The sequence below is a fragment of the Vigna umbellata genome, chromosome 2 (genome assembly GCF_029865625.1).
Source record: "Vigna umbellata cultivar VRB3 chromosome 2, Vumbellata_1.0, whole genome shotgun sequence".
In the NCBI taxonomy this organism is placed as follows: domain Eukaryota; kingdom Viridiplantae; phylum Streptophyta; class Magnoliopsida; order Fabales; family Fabaceae; genus Vigna; species Vigna umbellata.
In genome coordinates, this window is record NC_142166.1 from 48,695,671 (window position 1) to 48,714,911 (window position 19,241).

Below are 19,241 nucleotides of genomic sequence, written 5' to 3' on the forward strand. Positions count from 1 at the left end.
TTAATTTAATCCCTGTTTTGTGAATTTAGTACTAATATTGTTTTTTATTCCACAAAATCCCAATTTTCATCAATTTAATTATTTTTCTAACATTGTTTAAATAACTAAAGAATAATAAACATTGTATGTCATACGTTAATTTATAATTTTTTTATTTTACTTTTAATTTTAATTTTAATTTTTCTTGATTTAAAAATAAAATTTCATATGTGAAGCTAAACCCTAAACCAGAATAGTAAGGAGGAAAGAGATGAAGTGCACATTTATGACTAAACAAAATATAGCTTTTGTATTTTTCAGTCAGAATTGAGAGTGTGTGTTGCACAACTGAACTTTTCAGGGATAATCCAAATCCTGTTTTCTATGCAGGTATCAAAATTGTTGATTCATGATGCTCCATCCCTTTTAGGGGACACCACGATTCTTACAACATCTGCGGGTGTAAAAACTAAAATTACTTCCCCCCTTTTACCGGCTTATCGAAACTATGAATAACTGGTGGCCATGATATATCTTCTCTCATTTCGTTGGCTGAAAAATAAAAACAAGAAAAATATATATCAAATCATATCCTTAAATTCAGATAGAAATTGAAAAACCTCCACTGGATATGGAAGCAAACCTTTCTCCATATCTTGCGGCGTTCGAACATCTTCTCTTTCCCCTTGATGAGTGCTGAAACAGTCGGATTGATCAGAACTAGAAAACTGGCAATACGCTGAACTCAGCTGTTCATAAATCTGTTCCATTCTCCCACAACGCTCATCTCTCCTATCCATGTCGATAAGAACCTAAAACAAACAAGAAGTGAAGTGGTCTTACAAAGGAATGAATAGAGTGGGAGAGGAATTGTAAGGGTAATTAAGTGAAAGCACCTGTGTTGCATTGTTCTTAAATATTGGCAGAAATCGTTGCCTACAATATTGGTGAAATAGTACAGTGCAGATCAGTAATGGAAAGGTAAACCCTGATGCAACTGGTGACTGTTTTATTCCAAACACCCCAAGTGCAATAACTTGAGCGACCAGCAACGAAAGGACCGTTGTGTTGTGAGCAATGGGCCATAACTGTCCCCCGCTATCATATTTTTTAATATATACATTCAGAATCTGAAAATGCTAGTGTTAAGTCCAACCTTTTTCTCTATCATCATAAAAATTTACTACTAAACATTAAAAGTTCACGCATGTCATGATGTCACACAAGGTAGAGTGAAAATTTTTAACTACGAAACTGCTAAAGGTGGATTAAAGTGAAGAAACTGCCACACACAGTAAACAAGATAATCAAATTCTAAATCCATCTTTCCAATCAATTAATCAAACCATACTCAAAAAAGTTTCTTATTTCTAAAGTTGCGGACATGATCTACGATTGTATTCTACGATTGTATTCTCAATCCGACTGATGTCTTCGGGCGACTAGTCTATCTGTTCTCATAGTCCAAAGGGAATCAGATCTACATACAAGCCATAAGCATTCACTTGAGTTCCAGATCTTCTCTTATGCCAACAATCCCTTCAAATTATATTCCTATTTCCACCTTGTAGCCCGATTCAATTTCGCGAACCTTGGTTTGAACTATGTCAGCTGTCCTATGGTTTGTTTCAGCCTCGTAACCACAATATATATTCCTTTCATTATACCTCGTGCAACAATGCTATTTTGAGGCATTTCATCACAAAAAGAGGTGGTTTAATCCATTCATACCCCTGCTAAACCTTATACCGTGAAAACATGGACGGGGAAATAGCTGCTGCTTCCAAAAGGTAAACTACAAAATGTCAGAATAAAACCTCGAGTGATGCATTGATATCGCACTAAACCATGGTAAACGAAAACGCATTCAACCTTATAAATTTTACTCGATAAACAAGGCGACACCAAAATTGTGGATTTCTGACCCCTGAACTCGTATTATCCCATAATATTTAATTGCATAAATCTCACAATATAAAATTGCTCGAAAATTGTCACCACATGAAAATGTCAAGTTGGGAACGGATTCAAATCTATCAAATGTCCAAAATTTGTTAGTATTTTATTGGTAAAAGGAGTTGAATCGACAACTTCATTCACCCTCCCTCCCAAACCCATCAAACCAATCTTATAACTCTCAAGTGTTGCATAATTTCAAATGCCAAACTTGCCCTCCCTTACAACTTTACCACTAAGCCACCTTAAAACAAATATACAATGCCCGTAAAGGTAAATGTGTATACATATATAAAAGCATCAACGCAATTTAACTTCACGATGAATCAAATTAAAAGGAACAAACATGAAAGAAGTACTAACCTGGTTTCGGTAAACGACGTATGCCAGTACAAAGTAGAACAACAAGAAGGGCAATATTAGGGGTGCCAGAATAGAACAGGTGAACCCAAGGAATCCAAACAGCAAGATCCTTGGAACTTCTGTATGGTATGGAAAAGTTAGGAAGCCATTCATTGTATCCTCATTATACCCAAGTATGAATCTTTGGAACAGATTGCAAAAAAGCGGAAAGAGTTGCATAATTTCAAATGCCAAACTTGCCCAACCAGATGATAAAACATATGTTGTGAAGTAGGTAGCCTGTATGACATGAAAATGTCACATTAAAGTGAAGAACTAATCATGGAAGAATTACTAATTCATTGTTCCAAAAAACTGAAGGGAAAAAAACACTTAGTTTAGCGATGCCAAAAAAAAATTATGCAAGTGAAGTCCACACAAGGGATACGCAATTTTAAATAGGCATTTGCCAAGTAAGTATGGGCATATCACCTGCGCAGGAACAGCCTTGGCAAGTTGGGCAGGTAATTCTGTTAGACTACTAAATACTGCGAGTTGGCTGATAACAGACCCGGCAAAAACATTTACAAAAAAAACATTCCAAATTGTGAAGTACAAAACTTGGGAGCATGCGCTTTTCTTCCTTTCACTACGAGAAACACATCCCTCCATTGTTGAAAATAGCATCACCACTGGTGGAACAACATATAAAAATAAAACCAAAATCACACTTGGTAAGTAACCAGTCACCAGCTGAATCACAAATTTCCTGCAAAACAAATACTTGCTCAATATATAATAATTTTTAAAACGGCTTAAGAATTAAATTACCAAGCTAACCTTCACATCCTACGCACAAATAATCATCAACTACAATTTATAATAATCCCCGTTACGGAAAAACAATGTTCTGACATTCTTTATGTGTAACTCGTGTATTTGAAATGAGATACATATGGCACTGTGTCTGTCGATTTTCAATAAGATTACATACTTGGCTTTTATTTGCTGTAAAGAAATTGGGTCTTTGAATGAGATTTCCGTAGCAGATACAGGAGAGATTGGGTACCTTTGCTGCGTTAGTTTACAAATTTTACTGTTGTTTAATGTTTTGTTTTTATGCCAGTGAGTATCCTTTCATCCATCCACCCTTCTCGTTGTAATTATTTTCTGACTTAAAGAATTAATCTTTTATCAGCAATAAAAGGGTATACGTGTGAAGTTATAAACGGAAATTAGGTGAAGTAGAAGGACAAATAATAAGCAACTTGAACAAGTATTCAAATACACAAACACCAGGTCAGAAAACAAACAGAGCAGATGGTACTAACTAATAAGCTCAATAGAAAGACATAAAATCTAGGAGAACTTACAAAAATGAATTCTTCGTTTGGTAAAAAAGTTTTTACTTAAAGATTTGACTATTAAATAGTTAAGCCAATAAGTGGGGTTACTCATTAACCACTCTTCAAGATAGTGAACCAGTTGAGTTGATCATTCTAAATGAAAACATTTCTACCAAGAATTCAGCTTTGTATTTCTTCTTAAAGGCTTTTGTTGAAGATCTACTAGCTTTGAACAAATTCTTCTACATCATAATTTATTGATGCATATTGCGAATCAGTGGCTTCACACTGTAATTTGTAGAGTAATCGAGCATATGATAATTCAGTAATTGAGGTAGGCCTTTGATCATACATGGATTCTAATACTTGAGGCAGGCCTTTGATCATATATGGATTCTTATATAATGCACCTTTGTTGCTCAGAGAGAAGGTTTCTTAAATGAAGTTCAACATTTAACTTTTCATGCATAATTATTTGTTACCAAATTCTAATCCATAAATATTGTGAAAATGTTGTCTGATGTGTAAATACAACTTACTTTTGAAGCATTCCTGTGAGAAAAGGGAACATTTTCTCAAGCTTGTCCAGTTGCGTCAATCCTTGGGCGAATGTGACAGGGATAAGGAATACAAGGACAAAGGTGACAGAAGCCGCAAATGTAGTTATCTTACGGATCCAAAGTTGCTTGTATGGTATGCAAAGGTTGGACCAGTAAACATCCTGTGGTTCAGGAGCTAGGTCTGTGACCCATAGCATAGGATTTGATGTTTGAAGACTTTGAGCAACCGTAAGAGCAGCATAACGGCTTTTAAAGAACACAAAAGCAGCTGCACATTCCTGTATTAAAGTCCAAACATGTTCTTATTTTGTTTGTTAAATGAGCACAAATTTGAAATGACATAAAATTGTGATTCTAGGACCAAAGCAGAGCGAGTATATGTGTACTTTTATAATTACAGTGGCAAAACAAATATCCCGGTAATGACACATCTATCGATCTAATACACAACGATCTTCTGAGATACAACAACATAACCCCCCACCACAATAAACAATGTCAAACCTATCATACTGTTTAAATAAAGAACCAATCCATCCTAATCAGCCATATTGGTTTGGGACTGGTCCAAGAACGATTTTTGTTCCACCAACTAAAAAAGAGTGAAGCGTCTTTGACGATGCCTTCATTGTCATGTTCACTAGAAATAGTTTATACTTGTTTCTAAGGTTTAAATTGGACAAATGATGTTGGGAGACCTAGACAAACGTCTACTAGAAATAGTTCATAATTGTTTCAGAGGTTTAAATTGGACAGTGCCGCAGAAGAGAAAATAATAAGTGAATCATTAAAAATCAAATAGAGTTTAAAGAGGTTTCACATGTTCATATTAGATCAAGAAAATTCTTATCAAGGGAGTTCACTAGATCACAAAAATGAAACGCCTTAACACATTAATATTGTAATTATATAAATCAAATCAGCCAGAAATTGACCTTTTTTCTTGCATTTAAATGCACGTCAGAGTAGCCTGTTCTTCCGTGTATACTATCAGTTTCATTAGAAATAATCTTAAAAGAATTAGTGGATCCTCCACAAAAGTAACATTGCGCAAAACTTGGCTTACACGTCTGTTCCATTGAACCACAACCAGAACTGAGCATTTTACACATATATTCTGCATCATCCTAGCAGAAAAAGATTAAAAAAAACAAAAGTTTAAACAACGGTAATGTCAACAGAGATAAGAATGTTTGAAAAGCTTATATTATTTTTGAAAGATTCTTAAGACCACAAGTGATATATAACAAGCCATGGCCACAAGTGATATATATTTCGCACTTGTACTTCTTGAATCATAAATAAATGCCTAATTACCCCGTCAAATAGGGAAATAGGGAAAGATGTCATAGATATTAAGAAATCCCACTAACTTCGTAAAAATGAAATTCAATAATTATGACCATGATAAAATTCAGGAACTCAAGCATGCCACAGGTAAATATGACCATGAAAAGCATTCAATAATTCGGACCACGAAAACTATTTATAAGCCTTCATTTAATAACTTGAGTTTTTTAGAGCATTGGTCATAATACTATAGAAACAATGACCATGTGTCCACAATTGCTTCTTCAATTCTTCAAAACAAAAATAGAATTTTAGTAGTTCCACTTCCAGGACTCTTGGTTTGATGGGGGCACCTTAAATATAAGATCATTCATAAGTCTTAATCCAATAGCTTAAACTCTTGAAAGAGTTTATTCCTGATAATTCTATGCATAAATTTATAACGACTTCTGTATTGGATAGCCTTGAAAGGCTTTGATGATATTTTTATCATCTCAAAATGGACATCAAAATGCAAAAAGAGGCGTATATCAAAATATTGAAAAGAAAGCAAACCCGTCTCAACTAAAAGTTCCTAGGATTTGAAACATTAAGAAAAAGAAGTACAGGAAAAAGTTCAACCAAATAAGCAGATAAATTGCAAAGCATGAATTCCAAAATTAAAGAAAAACAGAAACTTATTTCCATAAGCCTTGATGCAGGTTAATTCACCTTGAACAAAATAATGGAATTCTTGACTAGCATTGACTGTTATGAATATATTTATGTATGACATTAAAATAGAGAAAAAAAACTGTTGAAATATAAACTTGATTTTGGGCCTTAGTTGTCTTAACAAAAAGCCTAAAATCCTAAGAATGCTTAACATGTTCTAGAGAGACATTTTAGAAGCATGTTCTACAAAGGATCTCTTTAGGATATCATTTTAGGGTAGTATGTAGATATGCTAGTACTTGTGGAGAACGTCTAGAAAGGCACTTGTTAGATTAAGTACGTGTTGGCAAAATCCTGACTACAGGTTTATCAGGAACCACTAGTATAAATAGGGTGGTTGTCCTAGAGTTTGTGTCAAGTCCACAAAACCTTGAAGTGATCAAATATGACTAAAATATTCTATCCAAAATTCTAGTCTTCACATTCTTCAAATATTCCCTTCATTACTAAAATATCATTTCAACAAATTGACATTAGAGCTTGAAGACCCTATCTAAAGAGATGACATGTAGCATCATGGTTCCATTCCTAGTCCCAATTCTCAACAAGAACAACTATTGACGATTGGGTCGTTATAAGATGAAGACTCTTCTTGGTGCATAAGATGTTCAGGAGATAGTTATGAGAGACCACATTGAACCAAAAATGAGGATAATCTCTCTCAAACTCAAAGGGATATAGGTTGAAAGACCCCAGACAGAGAGACAAGGTTCTTTTTTTCAGTCTAACAAGGATTAGATGACTATATTTTGAGAAGATATTTGAAGCAATTTATATAAGATCAAAATAATGATGTTTTAATTGTGTGGTTCAATGTAGATAATTTTATCTTTAAACGTAGCAATCCAAACACATTCAATAAATTTAAGAAAGAGATGCAGAAGAGTTTGAAGTAAAGTAAGAAAACAGAGACATCTGTATGTATCACTCAAGAAAGCTATGCAAAAGTGACAAAAGAGTTTGAAGTAAAGCAACAAAAAAACAAAGACATTTTCATTACTCATAAAAGCTATGCAAGGAGACGATTAAAAAGCACAAGATAGATGACAGTAGTTTGGTCGATACACCAACAGAATGTGAAATGAAGCTAAAGATACATAATAGAGTGGATCCCACACTTTTCAAGAACTTAAGTTGAACCTTACGTTACATAAAGGATCGAACAACCAACTATAACACGACAAAAGAGGATAAAGGAACAATAAATTCTGGCTTGTACTATTCTCTAATGATTACAGGCTTCTTTTATGCACTGATCAGTTATTGGAGAAGAGATATGGATGATCACAAGAGGAAAATTGGCTTTGTGCTTTACATGGGAGACATTATCTTCACATGGATGTCAAAAGAAGTAATCGATCATCATTACTCTTACCACATGTGAATTGTAGTATGTGGTTGCTACCTCGTGTGTTTGTCATGCAATTTAGATGCAAAATCTCGTAAAGGAGTTGAGTTCATCACAAGAAGAGTAAACCAATATTTTGATGGACAACAAGTCAACTGTATCTTTTGTCACAAAACTCATTTCAGTTTACCATGATGTAAGAACATTGATACGCACTGCTACAACATTAGAGTGCATTGCGAGAAAGGACACATTACTAGAATATGTGACAACCCATGATTTTGGAATATGAACTTGATTTTGGACCTTAGTTTTCATAATAAAAAGCCCAATTTCTATATATGTTTAGAATATTCAAAAGACATATTCTAAAAATATCTCTTTATAATGTAAGCCTAGAGTAGTACCTAGAAGGATCTAAAATATATAAGTAGACTACTATTTGTGGTGAAGTTCTAGAAAAACACTTGTATTCATTCAATTATGTGCGGGAAAACAATCCTAATCGTAAGTTTACGAGGAGCACTAGTATTAAGCCAATAGAACTAGAAGTGATCAACTTATAAGTACTTTTTTCTCCCATTTTCCCTTAATCAAACTTTCCCTTTACTACTAAAATGGCATTCTCACAAAACTCCAGAAATATTAATGTAGATTTTGTAAACACCATAAAAATAGCAAAAATTAAAAAAGAGACAAACCTTCAGTTTCTGGACTGAACCAGACTTATACACAATTTGGTGCGACAAATATGTTGAGGGGTGATAGAATGAAAAAAACTTTTTCACTGTTTCGCAGTATGATTGATCTGAAGACCAAGGTATTCCTCTGACAAGAATTGCAAAATGACTAGGATTTGGCTGCGATGAGGTAATATGTAGTAGCCGCAAATTAGTAATGCTTTTGTATTCCTGAATATTATTTCCACTTCATTAGTCAATATTTAAATATTTGAAAAGTAAAGCATAGTTCACTCTGAAAACAGATAAAGAAATTAATCTTGCGATTTAATGTCGCTAGTCACAACTCCTTACAATGTAAAGAAGAGTACAAGCTGTTAATGTTATGATGTATAATGCGAGACAATGAGCCCAAAGCCTGACATCAAGCAAAAGAATAAATGCAATCAATAAGTAAGCAGTTTGTAGGAATATTCCTGATTGAAATCATTAACTATTCACACAATATCATCTAAAACTTGAAGTGAAAATAAATAATAAGCATGATTCTACCTTTCCTGTTGCTGTTAGGAGAAAAAGGTAAAGCTATCAAATAATAAATAAGATCTAATTTTACTAATCATTTTAATTTAAAATGTATATTTTAGATTTTGAGGCAACAAAATTTTTTCTGAAGTTAAGTAAATTCACTCCTATTGCCAATTTTCTTTTATCTACTCTTTATTTGTTACCCAGTGTTTGAAAAACTATCACGTAAAAAAAAAATATTTAAGCTTGATTAAAGTTTGAAAGATTTTATAAGATGTGAAATTAAGGTCTTACGGGGAAATTTTTTTAACATCTTTCATATTTTCATTAAGATTTAACATTATGTTAATTAGTCATGCCCAAAAGAAGATTTAAAACAATTTTGTCATATACAAAGAAAGATTCTAAATAGAAAAAAATTATTTTAAAGTGGTTTTAGAACTCACAACAAAGTATAACCTGACATATAAGTGAGAATAAATTTCATGTTAGGAAGTCGATTTTGAGTTAGACTTGAACTCTCTTTTTTTCTTAATAACAAAACTTAATTTGCTTCAATTATGAGAGACATCATTAGTTATTAAAAATAACTTGAAATAACATAATCACAGCCTTGACAGAAGTGATCAGATCAAGAAATCACTTTCTTTTTTCTGTTGTTTATTCGTTGTTTCTCAGCTTCAACACAATATTGACTATCGACATGATGGAAAATCCCATTTAGAATAAAAGTAACTGCTTCATACCACTCGGATCCTTCTTTAACATTCTCAATAGTAAATACTTCCAGTGACTCAAAAGGTATATTCTTATGTTTTCTGTCCCGACCATAATAATTCACTGGAAGCACTAGAATAGTGCAGATGACAGCAGCAACAGAAAATACTCTAATACTGAAAGAGGAAAATTGATACCAAGAGTTAGTAAAGCACTAGAGCCACAAAAATGGACAACAAAATTAGTTTCCACTTCATTTTTATGTACTTTTAAGTGGATATTAGCCCATGGTTTTAAATTCAGTAACATAAAATAGTGCAGAAAGCAAACTCATCAAACCCAAACAAGTAAATTTACCATACAGAAAATAATAAAAACGGTAAAATTCCATAGAGGGCATCAAACTCAAACAAGTAAATTTACAAAACTGAAACTAATAAAGACAGTAAAACTCCAAGAAGGACCATAATTACCAAAAGGTACTTTGGTGACTGGATAACTCAAATTGAATCACCTATATCAATTAAGCATATTTTATAGTCAACATAGTATCTCTTCTGTGAGCACAAGTCTCAGTTCCATTTTGATGAGGCCAATATAGAGATAAAGCCCAAAGAACCATTGGTCCATTCTTATTGGGAGAATACGGACCCTACCAAGTGGAAAGTGTAAGTGAGAATGAAGAAAGGCGTAATGCAAGGATGTTGAGCTGGCAAGGGCAGTAGGGTCAATCCCTGTTGGGAAAATCTCACAAACACTCAAATATTTTTTTTAAATTGAATCTTATTATTTATCATTCAACATTGACTTTAAATAATCATAATATTTATAATGTTATAAAAAATAAAAATAAAATATCAATTATCTTAAAAATAAAATCTGCTTAATTTATTATAAAATAATATATACTTACATAAATAAAAATCTCTCTATTCTATCCCTTCAAATGAAATTAAATATTACTTAACTCAAAAATTAATAAAATAAAATTTAAATAAAATTATTAATAAAATTCTTTTATCCCTCTTATTGTCAGGGTTATTACGGTGAGAGAAAGAGAAATTTCGTTATAGGGGGATGTTGAGAGAGAGAGAAGGGGAAGAGAAGGTTTTCGGTATAGAGATCTTGATTTCTCTATATAGAAGCTTTGCTCTGGGAGTTGGAGTCTCACTCCTTTTGTTTTTCCTATCTTTTCAATAATATCATATACCTTTCTATCACCTATTGTGCTCTGTTCTATTACTGTATTTTTTGTATCCATCAATTTGGTCTCAACTGTCGGATTTGTGCTAGTGGTGGATGCCAAAAGGGAGGAAGAAGAAAACCATCGCACAGATCGAGGAATTAGCACACGAGGATAACATCGAGTCACAAGTGAACTTGTTGGAGGCTGAAGTGTCACAAATAAGAGTGTCGGTTGAGGAGCTTAAGGCTCAGGCAGAGGTACAAACGAAGTTGATGGAGGCAATCTCCCTTAGCCTATCGCAAAAAAGAATGAAGGAAGAAGGCAAGTCAATGAGCTCAAAGAAGAAGAACGAAAACAAGAGTGTTTTAGGGTCTGGACTGTGCCCCTTCAGCGGGATGCAATGGAGGAATTCTGACAATTAGCCAAGAAGATCAAGTGGCCCTTGTTTAACGGTGATGATCCTGCTAGCTGGATACTAGAGCTGAAATTTATTTCAAAATCCAGGAAACTAGTGAGGAGGTGAAGGTCAATTTGGCACCAATTATTTCTTCAATTCTTTGGTGAATGACAATGAAGATTTGTCTTGGGAACAATTGAAGGAAGCTCTATTGGAGAGATATGGAGGCTGGGGAGAAGCCTTGGAGGGAAAAGTAATTTACGAGTGGAGGGATGCTAAGAGAAACCTTGGAGGGGGTACATCTAATTGGCCAGACCCAAAGAATGAGATGGTAGACAAAGGAAGACATGGGCCACGTGATAAGGGCATAAGACATTTACCCTATCAAAAGCTAATTGATAGAAGGCAGAAAGGCGTATGTTTTAAGTGTGATGGGCCCTACCATCCTTCCCACACGTGTCCAGATAAGCAGATAAAAATAATGATATTGGAGGATGGCAATACGCAAAACGAAGCGGAGGTTGACATATCAACACTTGAGGGTGACTAGACTGACGATGACGTAATTGAAGGAAACTGAAGCATTTTAAGCCTCCAAAGTTTAGTGAAGGATAAGCCCACTCATGCCCGCACTCTGAAATTGAAAGATAAAATTAAAGAAATTCCTATTCTGATTTTGGTTGATAATGGGGTAACCCACAACTTTATTTCTCATAAATTGGTGGAATCTCTAGACTAATAAAAAGAAATGCTTATTTGGTCAAAAAAGTGTGGAAGACTTAAGACAAATTATTTCCCAAGAAGGCGTAGGAGTGGACCTAGTAAAGGTTCTGAGTGTATAGGAGTGGCCAATTCAAAATAAGTGTAAAAGGTATGCGTGGCTTCTTGGGTTAACAGGTTGTTATCGAAAGTTCATTAAGGAATATGGGAAAGTGGCCAAGCACCTCACGGATTTGACGAAGAAAGATGCATTTTGCTGGAATTAACGTGCTCAACAAGCCTTTACGACAACCATAGTGTTGGCACTTCCTGATTTCAATCAACCGTTTGAAATAGAGTGTGATGCCTCCGGTGTTAGGGGTGGAGCTATCTTAATGCAACAGGAACGCCTAATAGCTTTTTTCAGCAAGGCTTTGGGAAGTAGGAATTGGGCCAAGTCTGTGTATGAGAAGAAATTAATGGCCCTTGCTTTATCTATACAGCATTGGCATCCATATTTGTTAGGATGGAGGTTTCGTGTGTACACTGACCAGAAGAGTCTAAAGCAACTTTGCAACATGTGACGACTGGAAGCCACAAAATTGGTTAGCAAAGCTATTGTGATATAGCTTTGACATAATTTATCAACCAGGTTATGAGAATCGTGGTGCAGATGCTCTATCAAGGAGCATGGAAGAAGGTGAATTGTGTTCAATGGTGTATTTTCCAATGTGGGTAGACTCACAATCATTAATTGTTGAGGTTCATTGAGATGAGAAGTTGAAGAAAATTATTGAGGAAGTGAAAGTGGATCCTCAAGTTCACCCTGGATAAAGTTATCAACAAGGAGTTTTTATTTATAATGGTAGATTGGTGCTTTCTGAAAAATCTACTTGGATTTCAGTTTTGTTGCAGGAGTATCATTCCACACCCTAAGGTGATCACTAGAAAATATGTACTAGAAAGGATGAAAGCAAAAGTTCAACAATTTGTGAAGACTTGTGATATTTGTCAAAGGCAGAAATACTTAACTATTGTCCCTGGGGTTTACAACAGCCCTTACCCATTCCAGACCGTGTTTGGGAAGATATTTCGCTGGATTTTATTAGAAGACTTCCAAAATCAAGAGGTTTTGAAGCAATCATTGTGGTGATTGACGATTTGAGTAAGTGTGGTCATTTTACTCCTCGAAAACACCCTTACACAGCCAAATTAATTGCAAATGTGTTTGTGAAGGAGATAGTTTGTTTGCACGGTGTTCCCAACTCAGTGATAAGCGACCATGATCCTTTGTTTATGACCCAATTATGGAAGGAATTCTTTAGAATACAGAGGACTACTTTAAAAATGAGTATTGCTTACTATCCGCAAACAGATGGACAGACGGAGGTTGTAAATCGTTGTGTTGAGACCTACATATGTTGTTTCATTTATGATGAACCAAAAGAGTCGGTGCACTGGATTCCATGGCCAGAGTAATGGTACAATGCTACATACCATGTTCCATAACCACATCACCTTTTGAAATTGTATATAGTCGCAAACCTTCTATTTTGGTTTTGTTGTGTCCAAGGTGAAGTTCAATTAGAATCAGTCCAGAGGGAATTGTTGAACTATGATGAGGCTTTGAGACAATTAAAAAATCATCTACACATGCTCAAGTTAGGATGAAAGCTCAAGCGAATGAACACTGGAAGGAAAGAAGTTTCAAGGTGGAGGAATGGGTATTTTTGAAGCTGAAACCTCGCCGTCAACATTCAGTGATGACAAGAATTTGTCCTAAACTGTCTGCAAGATATTATGGACCTTTTGAAATCTTGGAGCAAATTAGGGTTGTGGCTTATAGACTAAAGCTTCCACAAACTTCAAGAATTCATCCTGTTTTTCGTGTTTCTTTATTGAAGAAGGCAGTGGCCAATTATTCTATGCAACCTAAATTACCAACACGATTGGAGGGAGACAATGAAATGCACTGGGAACCATAGCGATATTGGCTATTCGTAGCATTTGGAAAGCTCGAGATAGAGTCAATGAATGGCTCGTGGAAGGTCGGTTGATGAGGCCACTTGGGAAGATGAGATTGTGTTGAGGAGCCCATTTCCCACTTTTAGTCTTGAGGACAAGACTGTTGTTGCAGGTGAAGGCAATGATGAGACCCGTATAGAGATGAAGCCCAAAGAACCATTGGTCCATTCTTAGTGAGAGAATACAGATCCTACTAAGTGGAAAGTGTACGTGAGAAGAAGGAAGAAAGGCATAATTCAAGGATGCTAAACTGGCAGGAGTAGTAGGGTCAATCCCTTAAGGCTGTTAGGGGTTGTTATGGTGAGAGAAAGAAGAATTCCTTCATAAGGGGATGTTGAGAAAGAGAAAGAAGAGGGAGAGAAGAAGGTTCAGGGTATAGAGAATCATCTTGATTTCTTTGTATAGAAGCTATGCTCTAGGAATGGAAGTCTCATTCCTTTTGTTTCTCCTATCTTTTCAATAATATCATATACCTTTCCATCATCTATTGTGCTATGTTCTATATCTATATTTTTGGTATCCATCACAGTTATTATTGCACAAAGTGTTTATCTTCATTTATTTCAAAGACAAACAAATCATAAAAGTGTTGTTCTCACATTCGGCATTTTAACAAATATTGATCAAAGAGTTTTGTGGTGCATAATGCCAGGCCTAATATCATAATGGTTGAGCCTAACAATGTAACATCTATTCAATTCTACTTATTTAAGACTAAGACATCTTCACTCTGTAGGTAGGTGAGGGCATCTTGTGGATTTCAGATTAAAACTATAATTTAAGCATTTCTTTATTTAGTCTGCCTTAGTATAAGACATGCAGCTTGAAAAGTTTCAATTTTAAAATGATTGAGCAACCTGAACACAACCATCCTGCTAAAAACCACAGCATCCAAGCCACAGGTAGTCAACATTTCCTCTTGAGTTGTTTCCCATGCTTTCATTACCCAAGTAGGAGAGGGAACAAATCTATCCAAACAAAGATCCCGGCTTTTTGAACACCTGGAAGCTAACCTTTTTCCAAAGTACACATTGACATTGCTGGGCTGTTTTCTTAATATTGAATAGAGTGAAAAGAGCACCACGCACACGGCAATATTAATTCCAGCAGAGGTTAAAAGAGCAGCAATGTCCATCTCTGCCTACTGAGGCAAACTTGACTGATCTCATTACCCAAGCAGAAAGACACAAGACATCCAAATCAAATTCATCACCTGAATGAATAATATTCCAATTAATAGCCCGATAAATATGGATTTCTTAGGACAAGTTCAGGAATGCAGCATATGTTGTTCCCTTTAATTATTTGGTTAAGTTGCACCTTAACCTGTGTGAATTTAACCTCAAAAGCAGTAGTAGAATATACCGAGAAGCAAAGATTTTTCAAATAAAAAAGAATGATCATTCATCTGAAACTTGCACACACCAAGACCAATCAAAAGACGTAAAGTTTAAATGCAAAAGCAACATGGGATCAAGTATTATAAACCTTTCATCATAATAACTAATACCCTCACGCAATTTACCAAGGAATACCAGAGAGACTATATTTCATAAATATGATAATGTGACTGTTCTACTTTGTTTTCATGAAATCGCAGTTAAAGCTGATAGTGTACGCAACTAAAAGGTAAGATAAGGAAACAGGAAAATATAAAAAGGGTTTAAAAAACTTGTGCAGTAAATTACTAACATATAAGGAAAGGGAAGGATGGGTTGCCATTAAGTTCAACTGAACATGTTTCAAATAAACACTAAATAGTGAAACTGAATAAACTTAGGCACCAATTGAAAACAGATATTTCATATATATGTATAACATATGACCAAATAGACTAACTTTGTTATGGAACCAATGTAATACCGCTAATTTAGATTTCACAAAAATGTGTAAAAATTTAAAATTTTCACATTCATGAATAGAATCATTTTATTTTAATCGATTAAGGTCTGTAAAGGAAATTTCTTTCATATTCCTCATCATGGTTATTCAATACTTATAAATCAAAGATTAAATATGAAAGTATACGACTACAAAACTCCTCATCATGGTTATTCAATATTTATAACTCAGATTAAATATGAAAGTATACGACTACAAAACGCTTCAAAATCATGTTAAATACACATGTCTCTAATAAATTTTCCAAAGAAATAAAACTTTTACAATTTCAATATATAATCTATCACCAACGTAAAAAGTTTAATACGATTCTTTACATAAAATGGATAAACTTTAAATAAACTCCGATTCTCAAATATCTCTCTCGTCAATCTTATTACTCCTGCAATGTCTGTGTTCCTATCTAGGCTTCCATATAACATACGTTGTACAATCATTGCACAGGTACATACACTGACAAGCAAACACACAAGTATGGGTGAGCTAAGAAATTCAATTAATATGCAATTCAAATTTACTAATTTATAATCACTTAGTAAAATTACTAAATTAAATAGTTAACTAATATCAAACAATTTGATAACTTGTAATCCATTCAAACAACGATGATTCATTATTTCAAACAACTAACTAATCAAACTTAAAAATATATTTTACAACCCAAGGTTTAATCAAATTATCGTCCATTCCAAATTTCCAATTTACTCTCGTAAAGTTATGATACTAAAATCAAAAGGTATTATTGTGCATAATATTAGTTCAAATCTCGTGGTACATTCACATATTCATACATCTAAATATAATTAAATTATTGCAACAATCTAGTTAATACTTCTAATTCCCCAACCATTATCTAATACTTAATATAACATACTAATAAACCCCACAGGAAAAAGTTTATTACAAGTTATCTAATATATATATATATATATATATATATATATATATATATATATATATATATATATATATATATATTCAAGAGTTAAATGATTTTATTTCTTTGACAACTATTCATAAAAATAATAACATAACAAATAGTGAATGGTTTATTTTCTACCGAAGCAGCCGTTATATATGTGTGTAACACTTAGCATAATTGGTTATACATAGATGTTAAAGTAATTATTTATTATGATATAAAATACTTAGAACAAGATTGTATTAAATTAGCCATGTACATAAAACCGTTAATTTTCTATATTAGAAGTTACTTTCAAATAGCCATGTACGTATATTTTAGCATCTTGATTTAACAAAATTAATGATAACAAGACTAAAACATAATTATGTAACTTATGATAAATAACTTATGAAATCTAAATTAATTAACACATATCAAAACACATTGGGTTCAGGTTATCAAACAGATTGTAGATAAATAATTACTGTTACTCTTAGATTTAATAAATTAAAATAACCTAATCTAGTTCAATAAGCATGTATCAGATAATATAATTAGTCATTCTAATCAACATACTACAAATCAGATTTGTAATCACTTCCAGCCAACCTATTTCTAATTTTCAACCATACTTTAGTCCAAACAGCAATTAATTTTCTGTAACATTTTTATACCCAAACAACAATAGTTTTCAGCAAAGTTTTATTCTGAAACAACAGTCTAAGCAGAATTTTGAAACAACATACATAGTAAACCACAACCAGAAAAATTTCAAGATTTATGCATACAGCAAAGAAAACAATATATAAACAAAATCTATAGCAGCTAACAGGAAGTCTTCGTGACAGCAAACAATAAGGTTTATATGCCAAAGCTTCATCTATACAACCCCTTGCTCTACCGGTTCATACTATATCCAATTATTTAATCATTAAAAAAAATTACGGTTCATCAATTATCTAACATATCCAGAGTTCAATTCACTGTTCTCATTTAATCAAAGCTACATTAACTAATATAATATTCTAGCAATCCAAGTTCTTTTCTTCCAAACTAATTTGTCATACTTGGCTCTTTACTAATAATTTTAAATCCATATATTGATCTTTATAATTTTTAACCGAACAGTACGTGAAAACATAACATTTCTATTCCTTAACTTATACAAATTTAATTTATAAAATAAAGACAATTCATTCACAACTTTTAAATTCTCGTCCCAATATTACTTATTTTCTTTCCTGATGTTTTTCACAGATTAAAATGAAACACTCTTCACCAATCAAATATCAATCATTCTTTACCTTAACCCATTTTCTGATTTTTGTTTTTATATTTATTTTTAGGTCTTGATTCCACGTAGTTCAAACAGTACCCATTTACACTACACCTAGATTATCCCTATATTTTTCTTTCCCACTCAATTATTCATTACTACCCAAATTCCAACTGCATCAAACTTACTCCCCTGTTTTCATTCGAATGTAATATCATACACGTTTTCCCTTTTCCAAATTATGACAAGATTATTTCCAGTTCAATAACAATTATTCAAAAAGAAAGCATACTCCCATGTCCCCCTCTAATTCACACCTTATCTTTTGCAGACCACAAACACAGTTTTAATTCAAACATAAATATCCCACTTTATCCCTTTTAAATTAGTTCATATACCCATTATTTCAACTTATAACAAATCCCCAATTCAATTCAATAGAAAGAACATATACGAGTTTCCCGATTAAGAATACTCAATTTCAATATCACTGGACCCAAAAAGAATTCATACAATCAAGCATATCACCACCATATAATTAAACCACCATAAGATACAAAAATTCCAAATTTTCCAACCAGCATCAAACCCAACTAAAATTTCCGCGACGTACAAGTTCTTATCAACCCAAACCATAATCTTGATACATCATTTCATTAATGAGATAAGAATAAAGACAATAATAGAATCCAAACATAATCAGTTTAGCTCCTCATACCTTGATCCGAAATTCTTACGGCAACCTCTCAACTCACCCATTTATGCAATAAATCTCTACCCTTAGCAGCCTCCAATCTTCATTGCTCACGGTTCTAGGGTTTGGTCCGAGGAAGAGGAAAAACCAAATTTGAAGAAGAGAAAGAACTGGGTCAAAAAGAGCTTTTGATTCTAAAAGAAGAAAAGAGAGGAAAATAATTGAAGAAGAAGAATGAGGATGGGTGAGTTTTTTTTTTTTTTTTGCTTCTCTGATCTTCTCCCCTCCCTCTTTGAAAACGCTCCCCCGACCCCTTTTTCTTACCGCAGACCCCCTTTATTTAATTATTATATATATATATATATTTTACGCATAAAAAAAATCAAAAAGAAAATATGTATGTAGAAATAACCCACTTTTGTTCTCATGAGGTTCGAAGATGCGTCCATCAAGTCATGGATACACAATCAACACATATACTACTAGCCCAACCCTATAATAAATATATAAAGTAAGTTTAATGTTTGTAGGTCTAATATTTTTTTACTAGAATCTCAAACAGGTCTCTTTCTTTTTCGACGTCTCAATTGAGTTTTTATTTTATAAAAATTGCAACAATTAGACTCCTACTGTTAAATTGGGTATAACGGCGTTAGTGTATGGTTGACGTGGCATGCTCATCTTTATTTTTAAATGAC

General features: G+C 33.5%; 1 protein-coding gene across 1 annotated transcript; it reads right to left on the reverse strand.

Moving 5' to 3' along the window:
* Positions 1-262: 262 nt before the first annotated feature.
* On the reverse strand, positions 263-18,881 carry LOC124846094 (hyperosmolality-gated Ca2+ permeable channel 2.1-like). Its single transcript, XM_088107255.1, has 12 exons — positions 18,568-18,881; positions 14,625-14,980; positions 9,490-9,636; positions 8,570-8,633; positions 8,237-8,446; positions 5,119-5,310; positions 4,163-4,461; positions 2,770-3,046; positions 2,299-2,577; positions 876-1,109; positions 623-791; positions 263-531 (listed from the first exon to the last, which is right to left on the reverse strand). Exons 2-12 carry the CDS (start codon positions 14,900-14,902, stop codon positions 455-457), a joined length of 2,226 nt encoding a protein of 741 aa, XP_087963381.1. The 5' UTR covers positions 14,903-14,980; positions 18,568-18,881; the 3' UTR covers positions 263-454.
* Positions 18,882-19,241: the final 360 nt, after the last annotated feature.